Source organism: Strix uralensis, chromosome 4 (genome assembly GCF_047716275.1).
Source record: "Strix uralensis isolate ZFMK-TIS-50842 chromosome 4, bStrUra1, whole genome shotgun sequence".
Lineage (NCBI taxonomy): Eukaryota > Metazoa > Chordata > Aves > Strigiformes > Strigidae > Strix > Strix uralensis.
The window spans coordinates 78,660,625-78,685,410 of NC_133975.1; the positions used below are offsets into that span (position 1 = coordinate 78,660,625).

The 24,786-nt window shown below is 41.3% G+C and overlaps 1 protein-coding gene across 2 annotated transcripts in view; it reads right to left on the reverse strand.

Annotated features, from left to right (window-relative positions):
* TBC1D9 (TBC1 domain family member 9) overlaps nt 1-21,573 on the reverse strand; it is a 56,508-nt gene extending 34,935 nt beyond the window's left edge. For both annotated transcript variants that reach the window (XM_074867363.1, XM_074867361.1), the window contains exons 1-2: nt 21,203-21,573; nt 5,684-5,794 (exon numbers count right to left, since the gene is read on the reverse strand). In XM_074867363.1, coding sequence (XP_074723464.1) covers nt 5,684-5,794; nt 21,203-21,329 — 238 coding nt within the window. In that variant the 5' untranslated portion in view covers nt 21,330-21,573. The remainder of the gene's footprint in view (nt 1-5,683; nt 5,795-21,202) is intronic.
* Between the last annotated feature and the right edge of the window lie 3,213 nt (nt 21,574-24,786).

A 24,786-nucleotide genomic window follows, 5' to 3' on the forward strand; every position in this document is an offset into this window, starting at 1 on the left:
TTGCAAAAGATGTTGATGGAATTATGTCAAACCTGAGACTAAGTAAGTATTTTCAGAAAACAAACATTACATGTCCACATAGGAACATCTGCACTTGAGGCCCAATTAAAAGTATCTTAATCCAGGTAGGAAATAGCATCAATACTATGTCATCCTTTTGTTCAAACCACAGATTTGGCTCATTTTACTCAGAACTAGGAAGTATATGTACCTACCTGCTAACTAATGCCTACAGAACTCAACAAAGTGAAGGAGCTCACGTGAAGCAACTATTAGAAAGAGGTTAAATTTCAACAAGCTGTTTGTAACAACTTCTTCAGCTTCACTAGAGGCAAAAATTGTCACATGTCTGCACATAAGTGTTGCCGTGGTTTGAAGAAGAACTCAGTGCAACCATCCTGAATAAATACCAATCAATTGTTTTCCTTGTTGTTCAGCAACAAATGATAGGGAAAAATATTCTTTCTACAGTATACAATCAGAGTTTTACACAACTCCAATAAAAGCAACAGAATGTAACATTCTGTGCAACTTCCAGGGTAATTTCTCAATTCTAGTTGTAGTATGGATACGTAAATCATGTTGCTGAATACGCTGTGTATGTAAGCAATATTTCAGAACCACAAGTGATTGCTGCTGCTGCTTCTTTTTAAAACCACTGGATGCAGCCAGACCTTTCTGGAACTCAGGAGGTGGTCTGAAGACTAATTTATTTCTTCTTGGCTTTTACACTGCTGTAAAAAGCAATGATGAAATACATGAGCTATGTATATAAGACTAGAACTGTCATCAGAAATATTGCTCATCTCTTCAAGAGCAGTGACAAGCAGTGCAGACACACTATCATGATGAACTATTTCCTAAAGCTGCCTATTTCTTGTTTGCAGTTCATCAATTATTTCTCATTACTTCTTATGAAACAGCTTTGATTGATTATTCTCAACCTGTAACAACCCATCTCATTGTTTCCACTGCTTTTTCTCTCCACTATCTTACTCATCTACAGCAGATCATGCAATCAGGGCAAAACCCACACCCCAGGTCTTACCAATTTATCATCACATCATCCAGATCTTTCTCTTTGCTTTGTTCACTCAGGATTAAAACACTTTTACTGCAATGTTTTAAACTACAAGGTCTATCGTAACTCTGCTACTGGCAAGTCTTTGACTATCTTCGCATATTAGAAGCATTAATCATATTGCCATCATTGGCCTTTTAGGTAAATTAAGCAATTTCTCTAACTCTCAGGGAAGGGAAAATTAGCCATTTAACAGTTAAACCACTGCACTTTGGAGCCCTCAAGACTGGCAGGAAATAGAAGTGAAAGTAGCTACAATGCATACAGTAGGCTACTAATCACTCCTTCCCCTTCTCTAAATGCTACATTCAGCTTATGGTGTGCTCCATGGCTGAAATAGTGTAATGTTGGCCAGCACCCCTGGTAGACTGAGCTATTCTCCTCAGTCTTCAAGGAGGAAACTAAGAAGCATGTTAAACAGAAGTTGGAGAGCTAAGGGTCTTGACCAGAAGAGCTGGATGAAGGAAGGATGCACAGTGCTGGAGAGAGGATGAGAAGGGACAGGTGGGGTGGAGTAACCGCATAAGCAACATGGGAACAGCTCTGCATGTCAGGGTTAGGTTTCTATCATCTAGGTTGGTTTGTCTAAGGTAAGTAGTGAAGGATGTGACCAAGTTCAGGACCAAGAAGAAAATTAACAAGTCATATAAACACGCTTTCAAACACACTCAAAAGTATAATCTTAGTATTGTTTCAGTCAGTGACTGAGGAATAGGAATGGCTTGAGGCAGCTGGTGAGGCTGTCATGTCAGATCTTCTTTTCAAGAGGAGATACTTACCCGAGATGCCTATTAGTCAACCTGAACCGCTGCCGTTAACAGAATGCACTGCAAGAGAACCTGTAACACTTCAGGGAGCCTAAAACTGTTCTTGCCAGTAATGACAGGTTCAGGAGTGGACTGGCAAAACCTCAACTAGTTACAGTTACTGACAAAACCTCTACCTAGTTACAGCTGGTAAATTCAACAGCACTCTTAACTAAGACTTGTAGCTTTGTTAACCAGAGCACATGGTCTTCTCTGAAAACCTTTCCCAAGGCATGTAATAAAACGTCAAGGTTGATGTTTTAAAATAATCTGCAATTCATTTTTTAAACATGTGAAATACAGATTTAGAAACTGGTATGGAAATGCATATAAGTACCGTTGCCACAAAAAAACCCTACAGCAATGGTTCTATACCTGAAAAACACACAAAGCCATAGTAAGAATGACTGATTTCATAGGTGGAGAAGGATCTAAAAAAAGTTATTCATTTACAAACAGAGTTTACATATACTACTATTTTTCCTGCTAAATTGAGCGCTAGCAGATGGGGGAGGGACACTGACACGGGATACAGAATGGCTACTACAGTATGCAAGGCTGATCACGTACAACATATTGTATTTCTAGACCATTACAAAATTAATATGCTTAACACTGTTCTTGAAAAGTTACCAATAACATTTTTCCAGTATAGTTCAACAGACAGAATGCTAACCTGTGACATCTTCAACACAACACTGCATGAAGTGCTGTTAACAAGACTCCCTTACAGAGCTATAAAGCCTCAGATCTACCAACTAGCATTCTCATACAGCCTAGATCAGTAGTTAATACCCAAGAAAATTCACATCCAAAATGAATTATAAACAAATCTGGGGTCTAAACATAACTTAAATAGTCATTTCAGAGCAAACAAAAGCCCTTAGATTATTTTTTAACAGAACAAGACCAAATATCATGCAGCAGGAATGAACCAGGAAATAATCACATTTCTACCAGTCACTCTGCATAGCTGCTTACTGAGAGTATCACTTTATGGGAAGGCAGAGGAGAACGTGACAGATTTCTTTAAAAATAAAGAGATTACAGGTACCAAACAACCAGCAGTCTACCCCTAAGGAACAGGGAGGGACAGCTGTACAATTCAGGACATATCAGAGTTGCATAGCTAAATGCAGACAAATCCCTTAGTAACCTGTATAATGGTAACAACCATTGATCAGTTCAAAAGGAATTGCTTTAGTTGCAACTTCATAAAATAACCACAGTGCAGAGCCTTAAGCAACACTGGGCTGCTCAGCTTCAAGGTTGCGTAGATAAATAATTTGCTCTCTGTAAAATTTTACCTCCCTCTAAGAGCCACGCTATTTCCCTCAGGTGACGAGACTAAGCCAATTCAGTCCTACAGTTTAACAAAAATAACTAAGCCAAGCAACCAGCTAGACATTAGGAGACTAAAAATTCAAGAAACACTCCACCAAATGGAAGCACAGATATCTACATTAACTACTTTGGCAATGTCAAGATTCATAACTGAAGAGCATGGTTTATTAAAACTAGCTTAAATGTTAATAGAGTACCATATTTCTACATAAAACCTGCAATATTTGTCACAGAAGAGAAACAAAACCCTCACAGTTCAGCAGCAGCATAAATTTATACCCATATGGTACGTATGTTTATTCTGGGGCCATAAATCATCTGCCTTCCATTTCGTGCTCCTGGTTATCCGAGGACACGCGCTGTAGTAATAATTATAGTAATCACCTATAGGTGTCATGCAAAAAAACCATGCAAATGCACTTAAAAGTCACATGGCTTATTTCCAAAGTCTTAAAAAATTCATTTCTGAATATGTGCACAGTACAAATGTCTTTGAAGAAACACTATTTTGTTGAGAGCTTTGTGATACTTTATTTTCTTTGCAAGTCTGCAAACAGGGAGAAAATTTGTGCCCACAGTTGCTCCCTTTCAAGTTTATGAGACAGAGGTGCTAAGTAATTGCTGCACACTGACATTTGGATGAAGGGAAGTAGATTGTACATGCACTTGCAACTACCTCTGCTTGTGCACAAATAGTGTAAATAAGCATACTGACAAGTACTTTTACCCTCTTTCTCATGACTGAGATCCATGGAAAGCTGACATGCAAGGTCCCATTACTTAGGGTCACAGCGGAGCAGCTAACAGTACAAAGCAAGCAGTTAAATGAAGATTTGGAAATGACCTTCATAATATTAACAATTTCATTAATATCTGGTTTTACTATTAGCTGTCACTAAAGGCAAATTATACGAATTTTGAAGTCTCCAGTGAGTTGGTACTAATAGGTGTAGAGGGAAAAACGGTTGTTTAAATCGATGCCTTCTTTCAGGTCTGATATCATCAAAAGTAGCAAGAAATACTTGTGCTAAGATGAGCTATTAAATAACTTGCTATTGAATTCAGAACGTGACATAGCTTTGATATCACCTCATATGCTCATAAGAATAGAGCCTGCTTTGAACTGCTAAAATGATTAGATCTATGACAAATGTTCATCCATTCCTCCTCCTCTTTTCCTCCCATGGGACTGTGTTTGTCCAGAGGAAAAGTCATCCAAATAATCTAAATGTCAACTTTTATTGGGAGAATGGGCACAGATGAGAGGGCACTGTTAGGCCAGAAGATGTCTACAGCTTCATTAACTAGTATTTTTGAATGTCAGGCAGCACTGGGGGTGCTGAGAGTTACCAATCTATTAAAGAGATGACAGGCATGTATGTACTTCTCATCTGTCCTCTTTCTCAATTTTCTTTCAAATGAACAGAGATCTGGCTGCTGCCTAAAGCAGTGTTTGAAACTTTAGAGCTAGAGCAGTTGCATTCAGAAGCTTCCATTTGTTAAGACTGAAAAGTAATACTATCAAAACTGAGGATTTGACCTTACAAGCTTGGCCAATCCTGACCACAGAAACAAGCATTTAGTATTTACAGCACCTGATGCATGCAAAAAATCCTATTTAACATACCAAAATATCAACTTCATTGATTTCACCAACTACTATAATGACAGAAGAAACAGTCTTACAGTTAGATCAGTCAAAGTTTGAGTCTTAAAGACCAAAACTCTGAAGAGTTGTTACATCTATGTAAGAACATACACTTCTGCATTTAACTCTAATCTAGCTACCATCTTGCTGAATTTACATCATTTAGGACAACACACTGTCTGATATGAATGTCTGGGAGGTGGGCATCCCTGGGATCAATATGGTATTTATCCTGGAGGAGGCTGAGCTCCCTGTCCAGGAAACGCCATACTGATATTCAGTACTCAGGTGAGAGCTGGGGTTGCACTATCTTCCCAGTTTCCATTTCAAGGGAAGCCAGGTGCCCTGTCTGGGTAATTTGGGGGCTTTAACCCAGGTATTTCTCCTACCATACTCTTTAGAGATACCCCATCACCCAGGAACGCTGCACTTCAGAAGTGCTGTAGGAGTGAGCCGTGGGCACGGAGAAGAACTTGCAAGGAAGAGGGATGGATACTAGACTGCTTGTCTGGGAACATCTTTGGGAGATGAAGGGTGGGAAATAACTGGGACTTCTGTCCCTGCTCCATGGCCATTTCTGGTTGTACTCACCCATCGTGCATAACACATACACACATGCTGGCATTCAAAGTCTAAGTATTAGAAGCTCTGAAGCCTCTTAATTTAACCTCTAGATCAGGTTTTCATCCTGACCTATTTATTTGTCCTGAAATGACTCTGCTCAGCAGGCAGGATGCTCTATTAGTTATGTGGCACAGTATCCAGGAAGAGTAAAAACCCACATGTCAGTATGTTTGTCCTTACCACAGGCGATAGTCCAATAGACCAAGGAGTCTGGTGCTTGGTAGAGGATTCGATACGGTGCCACTCTGGCACTGGAGTCCAACACGACATCAAGAGTACCCACAAGGAGACCTATGGAACAGGAAATTGTGATGAATACACAGTGATGGATCATCCAAGATCCTACAGGAGGGGTCTCTGTAGGTTCCCCCCTTCCATTTCACCCTCCACAGTAAAATGCAGATCTATGCATTCATCCCCCCACTTGTTGCCTCATGTTATAAAGAGGGAAAGTGACTCAACAGAGAAAAATTTTCAGTTTCAGCAAGACTTCAGCTCTTAAATATACATCGATTCTAGCATAAAGACAGATGAATTGAAGCAAAGCAGAAAGTAGATGGTTTCTAAAACCATGTTTAAAAGTAATTTAGTTCTTTCTTGTGTTTCATATACTGTTGAAGTCCTTGGGGGGGACAAAAAAAATCTCCACCACAACACCAACAAAAAACCCCAGACAATACACCTTAGAAGGGTTCAAAACTCAAATGTCAGGAACAACTTAAGACTTCCAGCAAAACTAATTATGCTAATTAATAGTCTGATCCTTTAGGGTAAAAAGGATCAAAATGCCTAACAGTCCAGTTGTTCCTCAGCTGAAAGGATACTGATGAAAGACAAAGCCATACTGTTTTCCTGAAGTAGCTTTGAAAATTCTTTGCTACTGAGGGGGGCATCAACAGTTGCATACCAAATGCTACCAATAAATCGTAACCATATTCCCACAAATTCTAGACCCTGTCTTAGTAAGAAATTACACACAAAACAAAACTCTAACCTACCAAGACCTCTCACACAAGAAGCCTTATTTATTTTTAGAAGATGTAAAAGTTTTCCCCTTTTTCACCTCCACAAAGAATTTTCATCTACCCTGCAGAGATGTCAGATTTAAATTCTCACGTTGAAGTTCTCGGCAAATTCACACACCGAAAACAAATGGATGAACTTTCAAATGTTTTTTTTTCTGCAAATGTTTATTGGGGTAGAAATTAGGGTTTTTTAAACAGCTGAAATAAACTGCATGCACCAAAAAAGCATTCTAAAACACTCCTGTTAAAATCCTTTTCTCCTTTCAAGTGGCTATTTTCAATTTTTACTGTCATAGCTTTATTGGTTCCTCATTCTGCATGGTCATAACTGGTACAGAAGACTGCCTCCCTCACTGTTCTTCTTTCGGATTTGCTTTATGCACCACAAAGATATAAAAGCACTACCCATTTTCCATCTTAGATCCCTTAAATCCGAACTGAAACTGGTATTTGGAAATACCCCATCCATCAGTGAATCCTCCATTCTATGTTTTTTATTTGTATTTTGTTTTATACAGGTTTTCATAGGCAAAATCAAATGTAATCTCTTCCTGTCCAATGCATTAATATCCACCACTTTTTAACCCAAGAATTATGAAATTCAGGAGAAACACATCTGAAACACATCAGGTCATTAATAAGTAGTGTTAGAGAGCTATCTGCTGGCTACAGGATATGAACACAAAATATTAATGTAAAATATCCCAATGTCCATTAGTCTAACTAGCTTTAGTTGTTCCTATCGCCATCTTAAACCCTCACCTCTCATGCACTTTGATTACTGGTGTACACTGATAAGCTGCCTCTAATCAATCTTCCACCAGCCCTCCCAGATACACCTTGACACCTTTCAAACTCAGGAATCTGAAGTAGGTTATAAAGTTCCTTTAAACTTTTTTTCTGTTAAATACACTCTCCATTCTAGTTTCATAAAACCAGTATGGCCCTGGCCCAGAAAGCACATGTGTGCTTCAACCATGGGCAAAGACCCTCAAATGTTTAGAGTTTCTAGTGAGCTCAAGAGTATCGCTCAACTGGAGTGCAGACCAAACTAGACACTACACTGCCTTAATCATCTGGGTTTGGCGCAAACATGTAGCAGGGCTTATGCCAAAGATTCTTCATGCTTTGCAGCTTCACATGTCTACTGACAGTACTAAATATGCAGTAGGCGTGATGTAATATCTAAATAAAGTTGCATGTTAGCCAAATGTAATCTCTCTGAGGTACAGATACACTGTTAATTCCTTGTAATCTTTAAAAGTGTGTTTGTGTCTTTCCTCCTTCTGTATTTCCAAATCTGTTGGCATGTGGGTGGTCCTGCCAACCAGTTCTGCCACTAGTTCTCAGAGGGCACTGCAGTTGTAAAAACTGGAGTACACAGGTAAGGTCAGGAAGCCAGAACAAACCTGCTGACTTGCGCAGCAACACCAAGCTAAGAGGAGCTTCCCATCCTACCTTCTTCTCCCTGAGATATGGGAGACAAGAGAGGAACATCCCCCTGTCCCACCAAACAGAAACAATGTAAGACAGAGCACTTCATTCAAGAAATTCAAGGAACATGGAGAGAGCTATAAAAAAAAAAAACCAACAACAAACAAGACTAGCCAGGACTGAAAGAACAGATGGGAGGTAAGGAAAAGAAAAGAAAGAATACTTCCCACTAGTGCAGTAACTAGGAGTTGCCCTGTGCCTTTTCAGCAATGGAAACAGGTTGTAGAAATATCCATGCAGTGAGGTGAAAGGAAGAAGATTCACAGAACTCCAGAAGTCCCCATGGAAACTCAAAGTCTAGCTTACCAAGATAATTGCAACAGACAATTTATCAGTAAGATTTTACTTATATCAGGAAATAGCTGATTTGATTGATGATACATGTGATGATTTAAAAAAAATTTATGTGTTCTTATATACATTAAAGCTAATTAATATATGATCTTGCAATCATGCAGCTACCCCTGACTGCTGTCCTTCAGAAACTGCTCCATTTTGCATTGTAGGTCAGTGTTGGTTTTTTGAGTTTGGGTGTTTGGGGTTTTTTTTGTAATGCAGACAAGTGATGCAACCAGAATGAAATCACAGCATTTCCAACTGACAATCTCTGAGGAATTTCTACATGAAGTGATAATAAATTTTTTTTTTAAAAATAATTATGTTAATACTGTTCATGAATTCTTCACATAGCAAGCACCTTTTGAGACACGCCTAAGACATAAGTAGCTGAAAGTTTCTATAGAAACAGAACAGGCAACGAAAGAATCATATTCCTTAGATTAGACTGGTCCTTGGGCAAGAGCCAGTGAATTATCCAGGCATCAAATCACATGACTATACTGATTGCAGATTTTTTTCCCATTATTTCATCAGGTTTCTGACTATGTAGTGTAATAAGGTAAGGAACTCCCAATGTAAGAATACTAAATCTGCAGGCTCTTGTTCAAGTAAGCAGTTTTCATGAGCAAAGGTTTAAAGCACGTGTTAAAGTTTGTGGGATTAGCATCTGGCTAACTGATGACAGTCCTGATCCTGAAGGCGCTCAAGCACAAGTAACCTTATATCGAGGAACAGACCCATCAGACACACAGCCCAAATGTCTAGAGCAACCATACCTATATATGGGAGCAGGAAGGGAAAAGGAAGGGATAATGCCTTCATTTTGTTTGATACAACTTTTGGAATAAAGTCAGCTTCCTCTTTTGCAAACTTGAATTCTAAAGCAAATGCCAGAAAATTGTTCAAATTTTTTTTTTTTTCACTTTCTCTAAAATATAGGTATTAGTGGAGGAAAAGCATTGAAATGTAGTATCTGAAATCAGGGAATACAAAGCCACAACTGGCTAGGGGGCCTGGGCAATTGCTCTTACATCATGTTACTGGAAGGGCATAGAATGCACTAGAGAGTATTACTGGAAAGGGGTTCAGTTACCTGATGCAATTTATGTTGAAGGAAAAGAATCATACTATATTTTACTTATCTGACCACTGTGCCTCACACTTAGTTGTAAAATGGAAGGGGAGCCTCCAACCACTGCACAAAGACAGATTAATAGTCTGTATCCATGCATTAAATTATGATGCACTGTATTTGTTTCCTTACACTAGCAACCAATTTTCAAACTGTTTTTTGCTAGAAGGGATTATGATCACAGGAAGCCTGACCTCCTGCATAACACAGACCCCCGTTAAGCCACATGATTTCTATCTGACCAAAGGATATTTTCCAGACAGGTAGGTCACCTTGATTTGAAAACTAAGCCACTTGATTCAGCCAGTTAAGACTCTTCCAAGCACTCTCTGCTCTTTTGAGACCAGCATTCTTGAAAGCTTACCGTCCAGACTGATTACAAATTGCCCACAAACAGTCATGAAATCAAGGGATTACCTGCAGTAGAATCAACTTGGTATGTTGTAAGTTACCACCACTGAAAACACACACTACTTTAGAGTATATGGACTCAAATACCTGCAATCAGAATGTTTTCAGCTGTTTGTATATCTATGGCACAGATCTTTGCTGCAGGAATATTTCTTCCTCTTTCTTTCCTTTCTTTTAAAATATAACTAGTGATTATTTTTTTTGTCTTTCATAATAATTTGCAAGTTTCTTTGAAAACACCAATTACTGGTGCACCTTACACACAAACAACCTTTTTTATTACAAAAGGATTTTCTTACTGACAAAAAGTCATGCTTTGATTTAAATAAAACACACACAAAGATCAAGTTGTCTTTATCACTTTTCTATGGTTCTCCTGACAGCAATCTTATGATTATGTTTGTGAGCCTGCAGTGTTGTACCTGCTAAAATACACAGGGCTCTCAAAGTAAACTGGATTACAAATATAATCCAGGTCTTCACTCCTAAATATTACTTCTAGCGCACCTTATTAAAACACCAAATCCAATTTAGTTATTGTTTATGAATGATAATAAATAATGACCCTTCAGACCTTAAAAATTACCGGCAGCCGTGGCACAGCAAACACTATCAAAAAGCTCAGGACAGTATCAGTGACACTTCCCATTCCACTTTAACCATGCAGTCCTCAGGCTGGAGGTGCTTTCAGCAGACACCAGTGACCTGCGATACATCCATCTTTGCTGTCACAGGCGACCTGCATCAAACCTTGCCTAGAGCTGGAAGGAGGTCACTCGGCAGCTGGTGCCACTGTGGTGCCTGATACTGCAACGGGGGACACCCTCCCCTCCTCCAGTTTGCCAGATGACAAGCATGTGTTAATTCACCTGGCTCCTGAGAGCAGAGCCCTGCCCTGCCACAGCCTTCTCTCAGCTCTCCACTAATACAATCTGCAGCCTTTCAAGGTGTCTTTCAAGAAAGACACCTTCTGTTGAGAGATTTTTTTAATCTTAAAAATGCCTAAACATCTTTTTAGCACATAGAGCAAATGCAGAAGTATTCCCTCCAAAAGAGCTAAGATTTAATACAGGTCAGACTGTGACTCCTGGAGTCATGCTCATGAGCTATCACTCAAATAGTTTCGTGGATGTCAGCGGCCTATTTGTGTATGAGCTCAGCACCGCAACTAGGAAAACTTGCAGTATCACGTGTATCATTAGTAAGAATTTTTCAAAACAGGCTTCGTGACATTCCAACCCTGAATGAAACAGATACTGCTTAAATGGTTCCTAGTATTTGAAGTGCACTGATGACCCCTTCTCTTTCCACTAAATTTAGATGGACAAATAATGAGCTCCAGTCATAAACCTGAAACATCCAAGGGACCTATTTGGCTTGCAGATGTCAGCTGATTTCTGAGAAAGCCTCAATCAATAGGGTTGACTTAAGTTATATTTGCACCCTGAGCATTCAGTTTTATATTGATTTCATGGACACCGAATAAACTCTTCCTAAAGTTTAAGTGTCACTTACTGGATTATAAAAACAATAACTTATAACAACACACAGCTAAAATGTACAGTACAAGCTATTGTTTTTCCTAGTAATGATAATGAATCATTACTCTTCCATTCTTTCTCAAGGTAGCCCATGTGTTTATGTGATTAGCACTCTCATTTGTTATTACAGGATGAGGTCATCCAATTACTTCCCTGTCAAAACTCAACCTAGAGCAACAATCTGAACTCCATGGGTAATACTATGGACAAACCCTTTTAGAGGGGAAGGTCAATTCTATTTGATTTCATTTCATGGGAAAGCCTAAATGAATAGTAAACATTATACACCACTCAAATAATTACAATGTTAAACTTTCAATCCTGGTAATAGTATCCACTAAAGTATGAAAGTAACCTCCTCATCCTGACCACCACCCTTAGAACTTTATGAAGGGTTATACAGTTTTATTTTATAGGTATTTGTTCATATAAATGAAAGCAAAATAACCTCTAAATACTTATTTAATAACTGTCTTCCTACGTGGGTTATACGGACACGTAACGTGGTATTAAGAAAAACAAATTCTTCTGCTGAAATTAAGGCCTAAGATTTGTTAAGTCTTCACCAAGGCCTGCCTTTGTTGCCCTCTCTTTCTACCAATGCAGTTTTATAGAGCACTAATTTGCCCAGCCACAGTTTCCTTCGCACACGAGTTTTCAATCATGTTCAGTGAAACAGAGTTTGAGGAAGCACTGTCACTCTACTGACATTTAGCAAGACAAGCAGCAAAAACAGTACTTGCTTTTTCTGTCTTCAGGCTGATGAATACAAATGAGAGAGGATTGGAAACCTAACCACTAATCTTTAAAAAAAAAAGCTCAGGAAGGGTGTCGTGGTTTAACCCCAGCCAGCAACTAAGCACCATGCAGCCACTCACTCACTCCTCCCCGCTCCCAGTGGGATGGGGAGGAAAATAAAATAAAAAAAAGTAAAACTCATGGGTTGAGATAAGAATGGTTTAATAACTAAAATAAAATATACTAACAATAGTAATGAAAAGGAATATAATAAAAAAGAGAGAGCAATAAAACTCAAGGAAAGACAAGTGATGCACAGCAAAATTGCTCACCACCCTCTGACTGATGCCTGAGCAGCGACCCCCACCCCACCCCAACCCAGCCAACTGCCCCCAGTTTATATACTGGGCATGATGTTCTGTGGTACAGAATATCCCTTTGGCCAGTTCGGGTCAGCTGTCCTGGCCGTGCTCCCTCCCAGCTTCTTGTGCACGTGCCCACTGGCAGGGCATGGGAAACTGAAAAATCCCTAACTTAGGATAAAGCATTACTTAGCAACAACTAAAACATCAGTGTGTTACCAACATTAATCTCCCACTAAATCCAAAACACAGCTCTGTACCAGCTACTAGGAAGAAAATTAACTCTATCCCAGCCAAAATCAGGACAAAGGGCCAATGGGATGATCTGGCTTGACTACTGCAGGATAAAGCAGTAACAAAGGCTAAAGCTTTCATCCGTCCTTCGAGTTTAGCAATTGTGGTTGAATTAGATTATCTTCCAAATATCTTAGTTTAAAAGCAATCAGCAATTGAACGTCTACCACACTACTCGTCAAGGTGTCTGAACAACTCATGACCATCCCTGCAAAAACCTGTATCTTAACCTAATCTGTGTGTGTTTAGACTTTTCAGCTTTTACAACTCTTCGTAACTTCACCTGAAAGCTGAAGGGCCCTAATCATCGTAAGATATAACCACATTTCTCAGTGTTATCTACTAAGCAACATTTAAAATATTTTAGGGTTGTAAAACTTTGCTGTTTTTCTCTTCAGAGGGGAAACCAGAATGTGCATTACAATCTATATCTATCACTATATAGAGATATGTACACACACAGCAAAAGAATTGCCTTTATTTCCACTGAGGCCCAGTTTGCAGATGATGAAATGTCTGGGCACAGAAACTCACACAATACTACATCCAAACAATAAGTTCCCAGAAACAAACCCACTAGACTTGACCTGAAACAAAAACCTAGCAGAAGTAGGAAAAGGCTCAGTAGAGAGATGAGCACTGACAGGACATGACAGACAGTTACAGGTATGTGAAGGCTTACAACACAGAGGAAATTGATATTTGGACAAAAACCCAAAGAAATTATCTCACACAACTGAAGAAAACAAATTTTATACTACGTCAATCACACCAGACTACATGAAATGATGGAGAAACGGCAAGAAGAATAAAGATGGAGTTAACAAATGCCTTCAAGGTATGATATAAATGTCTATTCATAAGTTTGTAAAAAAAAAAAAAAAAAAAAGACTTAGGAAAAGCATGATCAAGTATCATTGACCAAAACAGCAGGGAATTCACTGAATTTCACTGAAAACTACTTTTTTAAGTATCCCATTCTCTCAGAGTAGCATAAGCAAATTAAACAGATTTCATCCAAGAGCAAAATTTAAATCAACTACATCTGCACCAAGATTCAGATAAACTATACAAGACTAAAGAACAAACCAAGTAAGTATGAGCAATTGAAGAAAAAAACCCCAACAAACCAAAACCCAACCACCACTAAACTAAGAAAAACAATTGTAAACTGAATCTAGCCAACAAAATCAGTGGTACAAATTGAGAACTGAAGTGTGCACAGTCAATTCAGCTTGAACTAAGGAACAGTCCTAAAGCACAGCATGGTCAAATACAAGCTAAATCTGAAGAAAAGAAATAGTTTCAGAAAAAAATTATTCAAATTCTAACTGCTCTGACTGAATAACTGCAGATAGATCAGATTTCAACAAGCTATCAGAGGAGGCACTTTACCAGGGAAAGGAACAATTCTGAACAGAAAATCTCAAGAGCTTTGGCTAATAAGATACTGGAAAACACAGAGGGGAAGCACAAGACAGGACTGTGGGGAAAGAACCAAAAACACATTAAGAACTTACTAGTTGAAGCTAAGACTGCTGCTGTAGCACGGATTCATATACCCCTACCTGGAAACTTCAGAAAAAAGAAAAAAAAATATCAACCGGAAATTGAGCCTAGAAAATACTTACAACCTTTCTTTTGAAAAGAAAGCAAATGAAGAGATTTTGAAGAAGTCCTCCAGAACCTAAGTCCACCTCAGCACCAAATTTAAAGGCAAAGAGAAAGTGTAGATTACTGAATATCAGCATTGATCAGACATCAGAAGTATGATTAGCGATCAAAGAGCTAAAGAAAGGCAAGATTTCTGTCAAATGCTTACCGCCTTTTATACACCTTCTATTGCCATACTTTAGCAAAATCAGTGGCAGCAACAACTCCTGTCTGTTACAGGAAAAAGCCAAATGCAGTTGTGATACTATGAAGGACAAAAAAAAAAGTAGAGGTCACAAATCTTAGGGAAGAATAGAGAAAGCTGAATGGATTCTGCCTACACCAAATATTTACAAATATGAGAATACAGATGTTTTAATTAACCTTCAAAACGATTTGAAAATATATACTGGCATACCTTGTGGAACCTTTTTAATTTTACAGAACTAACTGAAACTGTCAAGGACCCAACTCTCTGCAAAATAGGATATATTCTTATAAGGATGCATAACTGGACAGTGGAGTGATGGAAACACAGAAACTGATGTGAAGAAGTGCTACTTTCTCTATACCTTTCAGTGTGGGACCAGATAGTAATACTAAAAACCCTGTAAGCAATACAAACTCTGGTGTAATGCAGAAAACGACAGAGGCCTAGACGTTTATTGCTTACTATGTTGGGATCCTGTGTGCCATTTCCAAGAGGGTTTCATACAAACAGAGATCTCGGGAGAAACAGCAGGCCATACTGAAACTCCACGTGTCAAGCAATAACATTATGTCAGAAGGCAAAAATGGCAAATGACGGCTTAACTCAGAGACCTTGATGGGTCACAGTACTCAGTGTAAAAGATCAAGTAACATCAAGGAAAGTCTTTGACCAAGAAGCATTACAGTACAAAAAACAGCACTACATCAAGCAACATCTCAGGCACTGTATCTGTGCAAACACTGCAAGAACTGGAATCAAGGGAAGATTAGGCAGGAAATGAGACACCTTCCAATTAAGCACCCATGACAGCATCAGGGAATGCAACAGAAAGACTGGTGAGTCAATCAGGAGAATCAAACAGCAGCTCAACCCTGGACACCTTGCACGTCATCCTGAAGTGGAAATCTACTAGTGTGAAGAAGCAAACACACTCACAGCAGATCCTAAGGAGAAGCTCAGCAGCATCAGACCAGATTTGGTGTAACACCACATGACAGAGCAGGGTGGAAGACACTAGCTTCCACCTCGAGCCAAAATGAACATGGAAAGCTGATGGATAGGCCGATTACTCATGTCTGTTACGCTATTTGCATGCATGTTGATAAATGCTATAATTCAAGTATCAGAAAGCACATGCTTTCTACTCAAGTTTGACATGCAAAATCCTAACTGCTTGATTCAACAAGGACAGGAAGCGTTGAGTTTGTGAAAGGATGGTACATCCTTTCATCAGGCAGATGATATATCCGCCAAAAGCTTTTCTAAATCTTAAGTATAAGCAGGTTTTCAAGCAACCTCTTCCTCAACCCTCTGCACTGAGAGGTCGAGAGCAAAGATAGAATCTTATCTCCAAATTTGAGCCACTAATTGTGTTGTCCAGCAAGGCTGCCAAAAAGTGTTCTGAGTTAGAATACTGTCACAGTATTAAAAATTCTATTAGATTTGACACTGAAGGCTTGCATCAGCCGGCCAAGCTCAGAACCTCTCCTTTCTGCCTTTCCAGTGTGGCAATTACATGATAACCCCTTCTGCAAAAGTATCTAGGGAGAAAGACAGTACTTCATCAATTTCTTTTATCATCAGAAGTCAGCAAATTTCCATCTGCTCTCTTCTGCTTAAGCATTTGAATCATCTTTGGCAACATCTCATGGACTTACAAACTCGTACTGAATCTCTCACACATGCACTGTCCCAGCTGTAAGCATAAATACCCTATCTGCAAAATAATTCACTCCTACAAACAGTTCTTGCAAACTAAGAACAATTCATTTGCCTTGGGATTCAAAGAGATCTTACAATAACATTTTAAACTAAGTTAGTGAGAATTTCATCTCCACTTCACACACAAACCTACACACGCAAAAGCAGCACAGCGGTCACAGGCTAATCGTACCACACCCTCAATCTCTTCCTGTAAACTCTAAGTGAATACATTACTCTGCACTCAACTATAAGCCGTGCTAATTCCCTGCAATATTGTTTCCAAATAAGAGTTTGGCAAGCATTACCACAGTATAGCAGAAAGCAGTTACGGACACTTTTTAACCTATCAGTTGCATCAGAATGCAAGGCATACTTAAGAACACAAAAACATGAGGCTTTTAGTTATTGATAAACTTTATGACAAGTTCAAGATCCTTACATCCATAGGAGTAACACAGTGATACAGGGCACAGCACCCAAATGATGGGAGAGATTTGGGTTTATGTTCTCTCCAAGTGAGGCTGCCCTGTAACACGCTGGATCCCTCTGGAGAAGTCAGCGTGTTTCACACAGGCCAAACCACCAGGCTGCCTAGGGAAGGGAGCTGACAAGCAGGAAGCAGAATAGGTATGAAGGAGAGGCTTTAAAACATCTGTCACCTCTGAGAAAACTAGTAAGAGGAAGGAAGAGACTTTTTCCCCCCTGCTGGTGAACAAAAGGAAGATGAAACTCTTGAGTGAGGGTCACACAGAAGCAAAATTAGAGGCATGGAATTATGTGCTAGGCATGAAACAATTTCATTATGGAGAAAGCTCATCAACCATCGAATACTCTTAAAGCAGAAAAGTACATTTTTTGGTCTTGTCCTGGAAGATTAATGCAGTGATGCAAGATAATGTGAGTTTGCAGAACAGCTATGAAAATCCAATTTAAAATCCAATTTACAAGTCTTTCCCATTTCTCTTTTGTTAAGAAGGAAAACAAAACCCAAACAACCCTTCAATTAAGGCATGCTTACAAAGGAAAGTCACATTGATGTGACTGGTACCGACATAGACAACAATCATTTAAAAGAGTACAGGCCTTAATTCAGTATAAAAATGGATCCACACTGTTTAGTAGAAAAGATGCATCTCTTAAGTAAACTATTAATCAGATACATTTTGTTAGAAGAGATGACTTTTAGGGATTCACTAATTAGGCACTGTTCTAATGCATAACAAGAAGATCATGCTTCTAACTTGTTACAATGCAGTATTAAAAATAAGTGCAAAAAATGTCTCCAATGTCCAAATGAGTACTTGAATAAGAGGGCTTTCTCTGTTCAAGTTACATAAATCGGGGTCAAGTTTAGAGAATCAGTGCAGAAAGGGCTGACTTTTCACCCCTCCCCCCAAAGTGACTAATACTCTTTTTTCCTGCAAAGGGTTGCTGCACTCAGAGTGGATCCAGGAGAACAGGTAACACAAGTACTGCTCTTCTGCTTCAACATAAAGCCAGGGAGAACTACTTTCACCCACCCCCAAGGCTATATAAATTACTTGGTTTTAGACTGAGATGTGTCAAAAGATCTAAAAGGACTTTGTTCTGGTGATGGTAACCTCCATCCACAGTATGGTAGTGTGTGAGTGATGGAGGACAGGTAACACGGAGACCCTGGCAGCTCCTTTGAGGGTGATCATCAGCCTTCGGCCACATTTTCACAGTCACAGCATCCAGGCACAGCAAAGAGGTCACTCTGAAGAGGTCTGTCCCCAGCCTTTCCCCCTCACTCCCATTCACCCATGGGAAAGTACTCTATCTCTTCCTTCAGCCATGCCAACACAACCACATTACAGAGTGGCCCAAATTAAAGTTCTTTGAAGCTTGACATATGGATGAGAATGGAGAGGATGGCATTACACTTGACCCTGACCAGTTTGCTGACTGGTTAGTTTCACAGCAAACCTAGGTTTGAGGGCCAATGCCAGAGAATCGATGCTTCTCATTGTCCAACCACTGCTTAAGTTACATAGTGAAGTCATGTCATCAAGCCCATAGTCTTATCCATTTGAAAGTCAATTGTCATTCTACAATTTAAGACAAATGACTTCAAGAGTCAATAATGAGGGAGTACAAGTCAGCAGAAATTAGATCACAAAAAAAAGTGACAGCTGTATTTACATCCTCTCTTGCATATATAAATTCAGACCACTCCCACCACAGTGAAAAATCTTGCATATAATATTTCTAGTCAATTTCAAGGACACATAATCTGTCTTCCCACAAAGCAACTAGACCAAATTTTATACCATATTCATAGGTGGATAACTTTTTAGATTTTTATCTGAGGAAATTTCAGCATTATGTCACCACAGAAAGGGCAATTAAGGGGAAAAAAAAAAAGCCAAACCAAAACCCAAAAACCCACAAAGTTTTTTTTTTTTCTGTTTCGGTACTTTTGACCAGATAGCCTCCACCTCTGTCACAAGAGCTGTATCATTATCATCTACAGAATTTCCACACCGTCATCCTAAATGCTATCATTATTACAAACAATGTACTTTGTTTACTCTTCCAGCAAATTTACTTATTCTGAACCCTCAGGATCATTTAGGTCCCAATACCTTGATTTTACCACCTACCAAGAACAACCCATTGGCTTCCTTCACCTGCCTTGGCCCTCAGTGGGCAGACCACAACTGTCAGAACAACCAGTGTAAAATTCCAATGTTTCCATGAAAAACAACCATATGTTTCACTTGTTACTGTGCCTACCAAGCTGGGAGTGGCCTGGACACTCTACATGGACACTCTTTTCTTTCTTCCTCTCCCACCTTTTGTTGACCTCTGTGTCAAAAACCCATGTGCTAAAATGGCAAGGTCTGACAAGCTCCCATACAGCCCTTTAAATACTGCCAGCACTAATAACTTTATGCATGCTAGCAATGGGTGTTTAGTTATGGTTCTGCCAACATACCAAAAAAAAGCTACAACTTTTTCCCTCCCCATACAAACAAACAAACCCCCTAGAAATTTTTTAGCTACTTGTTGCTACTACCTCAATGCCACAGCAGCTGCAATTCCAGGCAACACACAGACACTAATAAAAGCTACATGGAAAGCAGTTTTCAAAATACGCCTAGAAATTTGCATTCTAAATCATATTCACGATACAGACTGCATACTAAAATAATGGATACAGTGCACAAAAACTTGAATTCCGAGGGGGAAAAAATGCAGAAACAAAGAACTATTTCTGCATTCTGAACTCCTACCAAATGCTGCCAGCTTATCTGACCTGCACAAAGAAAAAAAAAAAATTATGAATCCTACTCCCACTCAAACACTAAGTTTTCTAAAGGGATGTCTCCATCTGCACAGTGATATCATCAGACTATTATACACAGAACTGCAAGAAGGCTTAGATACACATGCACTGTGCACAGGTTGAAGAGAAAGCCCCGAATTCTCAAAATGTTTCCCCAGTAACCAAGAAATGTTTGGAAAATTCACTGGGTATCTCAAACAATCTCTAATTCAAAGTCAACAAAGTCAGAAAGGTGCAAGAATGCCTTTCAAACCACCTACAGCAAGACAGAGAAAGAAACCCTTAAGAGGCCAGGGGGTAATCCTTAAAAGGAAAGACTGCAAAGAATTTTGCATTAAATACAGCAAGGGTGAACTTTTGAGGCAAGAACATGCTTTTTATGGATTTGCCAACACCGTCCATAAATCAAAAGATTAAAAAAAGAAGTTTAAAAAATCTACAGCCAATGTGCAGTGGCCGCTGGTCACATTCCATGCAAGAATGAGGTGGTTTATCCATATACACCACCAAAGAGGTCCGAACATCTCAAGAGCCTACATGAAAACACACTTTACAGTGGTGCATTAGTTTAGATTAGAAATTGTTTGCAAGTCCATAGAGTATTCAAAGGCTGAAAAAACACTTAATCTCCTGGTAAACACCCAGAGGACCTTGAACCAAACATAGATGTAGTCCCTATGTTTATTTTGGTTAGCCTGAAGAACCAGTTGAGATTCAACTGGGTAAGGAAGAAACCACAGCTTTTCAGAGAACGAGTTTGACTATCTTCTGCCAATTCAAGAAAGACCGGTGGTAACACCATCGGGTTCTGCATCTCCAAGTTCGTGGAAACGCGTATACGTTGCCTAAAAATGATGAAAGGTCTCGACCAATGTATATGCACGGTATTATAGAGACCAAGATGCGTATGACCCAAACACCTACAAAAGCCTCTCCAGTCGCCAGCAGTCGAAAACAAAGCATTCGGGAAACGCGCTTTCCAAGGACATCCCAAAGAACACGGAGGAGCCGAAGGAAATCTGCTCTCATAGTACGCGCTCGTGAATCACAACTCGGTCTTATTTTAAACAACGTGTCTTACGAGGCTCCAACAGAAAATCCTCCGAGAACCGGGGCAAGTCACACTCCGATGTCTGAGGGCCATCGGACACCAGTGACGACCCGCACAGCGCGGAAATCCTCGGGGAAACAAGCGCTCGCGTGTTGCCCAGGGCCGCGCACCTGACCGCCACCGAGGGGCCCGAGGCCCCGCCACCTCCCAGCGCCGTGCCAGGCCCAGCCGCCGCCCTCGGCCGCGGCAGGGAGGCCGCCGCGCTCCCCCCGGCACCGCCCGCGAAGGTGGCGAGGAGCGGGGAGGGTCCCCCGCAGCCCCCCCGGAGGGGACCCACCGCCCCCCCCCCTCACCCCGAAGGAGCCGCTGAAGGAGACGGCGCGAAACGCGGCGCCACCCCGCCCTCCCCGGGACCCCACCGCCGCCGCCCTTACCCGCCAGTCCGCCGCCGCCGCCATCGCCTCCGTGCCCCTTCCTCCTCTGGAGGATGAAGTAGGGGTTGGCGCGCTCCGTCACCCACAGGGCGTTCGCCAGCAGCACCTCCTCGGGGTTCACCCACATGCTCCCGGCGCAGACAAAGGCCGGCCCGGCCGGCTGCCTCTGCCTGCGGGGCGCGGTGACTCACGCACGCACCGGCCGCATCAGACGCCACCATGCCCGGCCGCCGCGGCGGACGGCGCAGCCCCGCGAGCACCGGCGGGCGCAGGGCGGAGGGGCGGCAGCCGCATACCACCCCCCACCCCCGCGGCTCCCTCTGCCGCCTCCGCCGCCGCCGCCGCCGCCTTACCCGCCCACCGCCGGGCGCGGAGGGGTGGCCAGGGGCGGCCCCGGCAGCGCTGAGGGGAGCAGGGACATCGGCGGCGGTGGCGCCCCGCCGCGCGCCCGCCTGCCCGCACAAAGCCGGCGGCAGCCGCCGGGCACCCGCACGCCGCGCGCGGCCGCTCGCGCTGCCTGCCGGCGGGTGGGGGCAGGGGGAAGGCGCGCGCGCCCCGCGCGCCCCGCACCTGCGCGCACGGCGGGGCGGGGCCGCCGCGCGCCGGGGAAGGGGCGGGGCGGCCGCCGTAGCCCCGCCCCACCCCCGCTTGTCTCGGGGAGCCCGAGCGGCTTCGACCCTCCATCAGCCGCGGGTGGATCTGCGGGGTGGGCACCAAAACGGGATAAAAGAGCTTATCGACACCCGTGGGATGGAGATAAGCAGACGCTCCTTTATTAACGGCCGGGTGCGCAGGGGAGACGCATCACCAGCAACGCACACCTAACTCGTGTAAGGTGCTGATTATAGAGGATACAGTCATACATATTAATCAAGTTCTCCTGCATAAACATGAACATTCCCGAAACTCATTTTCTTACTCCCACCCCTTTCGGGTCATGCGCGCTAGAGTCCTGAAATGAGCCGGGGGGCTGCTTGTGCGACCTCTACGGACTGCTGACCTAAAAGAAAGACCCCCCGATGTCCTTGACTCAAGGACTTTGTCTCACATTGCAATTTTAACACGCTTCGAGGCCCTTTCACAATACAGCTTTTAAAACACCTGGTCTACAAGGCGGTAAATCATCCTTACCGAACAGTCTAACGATGGTACCTTGTCTAACAGCATAGTTGTATGGTTACTTTAAACTAAATACAACATCTCTATGACTACTTAAAATATTACACCACTATCTTTTATGAAAACCGATATTTCTGTGAGATTCTGTTTAATTGATTAGTCCTAATCATTCCTTATCAAAATCACCAAAATTCATCAACTCTAATTAATAACAAATCAGTAACAGTCAGTAACAGGGTCACCGGGGAGGAGGTAGCTGCGTCCCCTTTGTAACCACCTGCCTTGACGGAGCTGGCCGTTCCCTGCCGTGGCTCGGGGAAGTTTGTAAAACTGGGGGTTGAAGGGAAGAAAGGGCTCTGGGCTCGGCTTTGGAGGAAGCGGTGGCCCCTTCTCTGCCGTGCCCAATGCCACGTTTGAGGTTCACCTCTGCTGCTGAAGACTCCACTGCCCTCAGCACTGGGGGGAATTTCTGAGGGCCTGAAAAGCCCTGAAATAAACCGCTATATTTGACAGGTATGCCAAGCACGCTCAGAGGGTGTAGTAGTTGTTAAAGGATTTTACCAGGCTGTGGGTACCTCTAGGCTGGCTTTATTAACAACTCAGAGTTGGGCCATCACCTCGGTGAGTAGCAACAGCTAACAAAAAGCACCCTCTGTATATATGATGTAACACACAATACAAAGAGTCTTTGGTGATTTTCCAGGAACTTTCAGCTCTTAATTCATCATCAATTTCAAAAGTCCATTGTATTCCACAGTTTTGGCTAGTTCTTATCCTGCCATTCTAATCCCTCTTTGGACACCACTGCTCACTGATACAGTCTTCGGTCATCATAGTTACTTATCTTCTGAACAATCTTCATCATAATTCACTTTTAGACTTCTGAGAAAAGACTCAAAATGTTCTCTTTAACATATATTTAACCTATGTCTAGCTTTTCATTACCTAGCTTTTCTAAGTTGCTTAAACTGTCAGCATTGTTCCTAGAGCACCTGTGCATACTGCATTGAACTGTCAATATTGTACCTAGAGCACCTGTGATCTATTAATTAAACCTATAAAACAATATCTATTTATTAATCATTCCTGCTATTAATAATATCCTAAGAGAAAAGAGTTTTCTAAAGCTTGTTCCTTTTACAGTAGTATATATAGATAACATATGGTTTGTACCCTTGCAGTGATGAATGCTATTTTATTTCCAACTTGTCAGGAAAGGACTGGACTCACTAGCCTCCCTTTAGTAGCAGAAAACTGCTACTATCCGATCAGATACTTATCTCTCGTTTATTAAAGATTTTGAGAAGAGGAAATTAAACCCCAAAGAAAATATTAAATCTGTGTTCTGAGCACAAATTTTTCACACGCAGGCTGTAGCTTTTCAGTAGAGTTAGATGCTGGCGTGGAGCTGGTACCCAGTGCTCACCACGTGGAGGAAATGACTCTTTGCCTGAGGTAGCAGTCACGCGGCTATTACTGTGTAGGTAAAGAGTTCAGGAGAGGGAAGTAACCGTCTGATGAATGCTTAAAAATTGACAGTACTGCTCTCAGTCCCACGGCACCATGGGGAATATTTGTCATTGTCACTAAGGCAGGCAACTGCAGTCTGAATGGGAATGCAGAAGAACTTCTTCACCCTTTTCAAAGTTATCACAGAATCAGATTATTTTGAATTTTAGGATTGTTAAAATGCCCTCACCCTTTTAACTGGAAGGGGTTTTTTTAGGGGTAGTGGTTTTGAAGAAAAATTCTGAACAAGCAAGTTTCTTATAGCTTTGAGAAGAAATTTCAGGATTTTTTTTTTTTTTTAAACCAGCTCTAGTTAAAACCCACATGCCAAGTAGATTGAAAGTTAAATTCTACCCTGGCTAAAACTAGAGGCAAAAATTCCAATTAGCTTGATTTAGTAAAGGCAGGATGTCATACACACAAGGCTTGTCAATGCTCCTCTGTTGTCACAGGAGTACCGATGGCATTACATACTAGTGATGTTGTCACTGCCAACAACCTGCAGTAAAACTACTAAAGCCATACCGACATTTCAGGAAAGACTAACCAAATGATACTCTGCCACAGTCAGAGCCAGCGATGAAGTTAATTTTCTTTGTGAAGAGTGCAGTTGACCTCAAGAAGGAAAACAGCATTATCAGAGGCTGGGAACTCCTCCTGCCTCCCATTCCTAACCTGCTCTTCAACAGCAGGCACAGACAGTTATGCATGAAAACTCTTAAGCACTGAAAACAGCTGCCAGCCTTATTAGTGCCAATTAGTCAGTTTTAGGTGCAAGTAGGGTGACATATATTACTGGCATAAAGAACACCAAAAGCATAATGTCTAATATCCTTCCTATTTATTTTCCATTAAGCATTCTAGAACATTGGAATAAAACTGGAAAGAAATAAAGTGTCATAACTCAAGTAAATGGCATTCAAAATGAGGCTATATTGTGTCTTTTTACTGCTGTG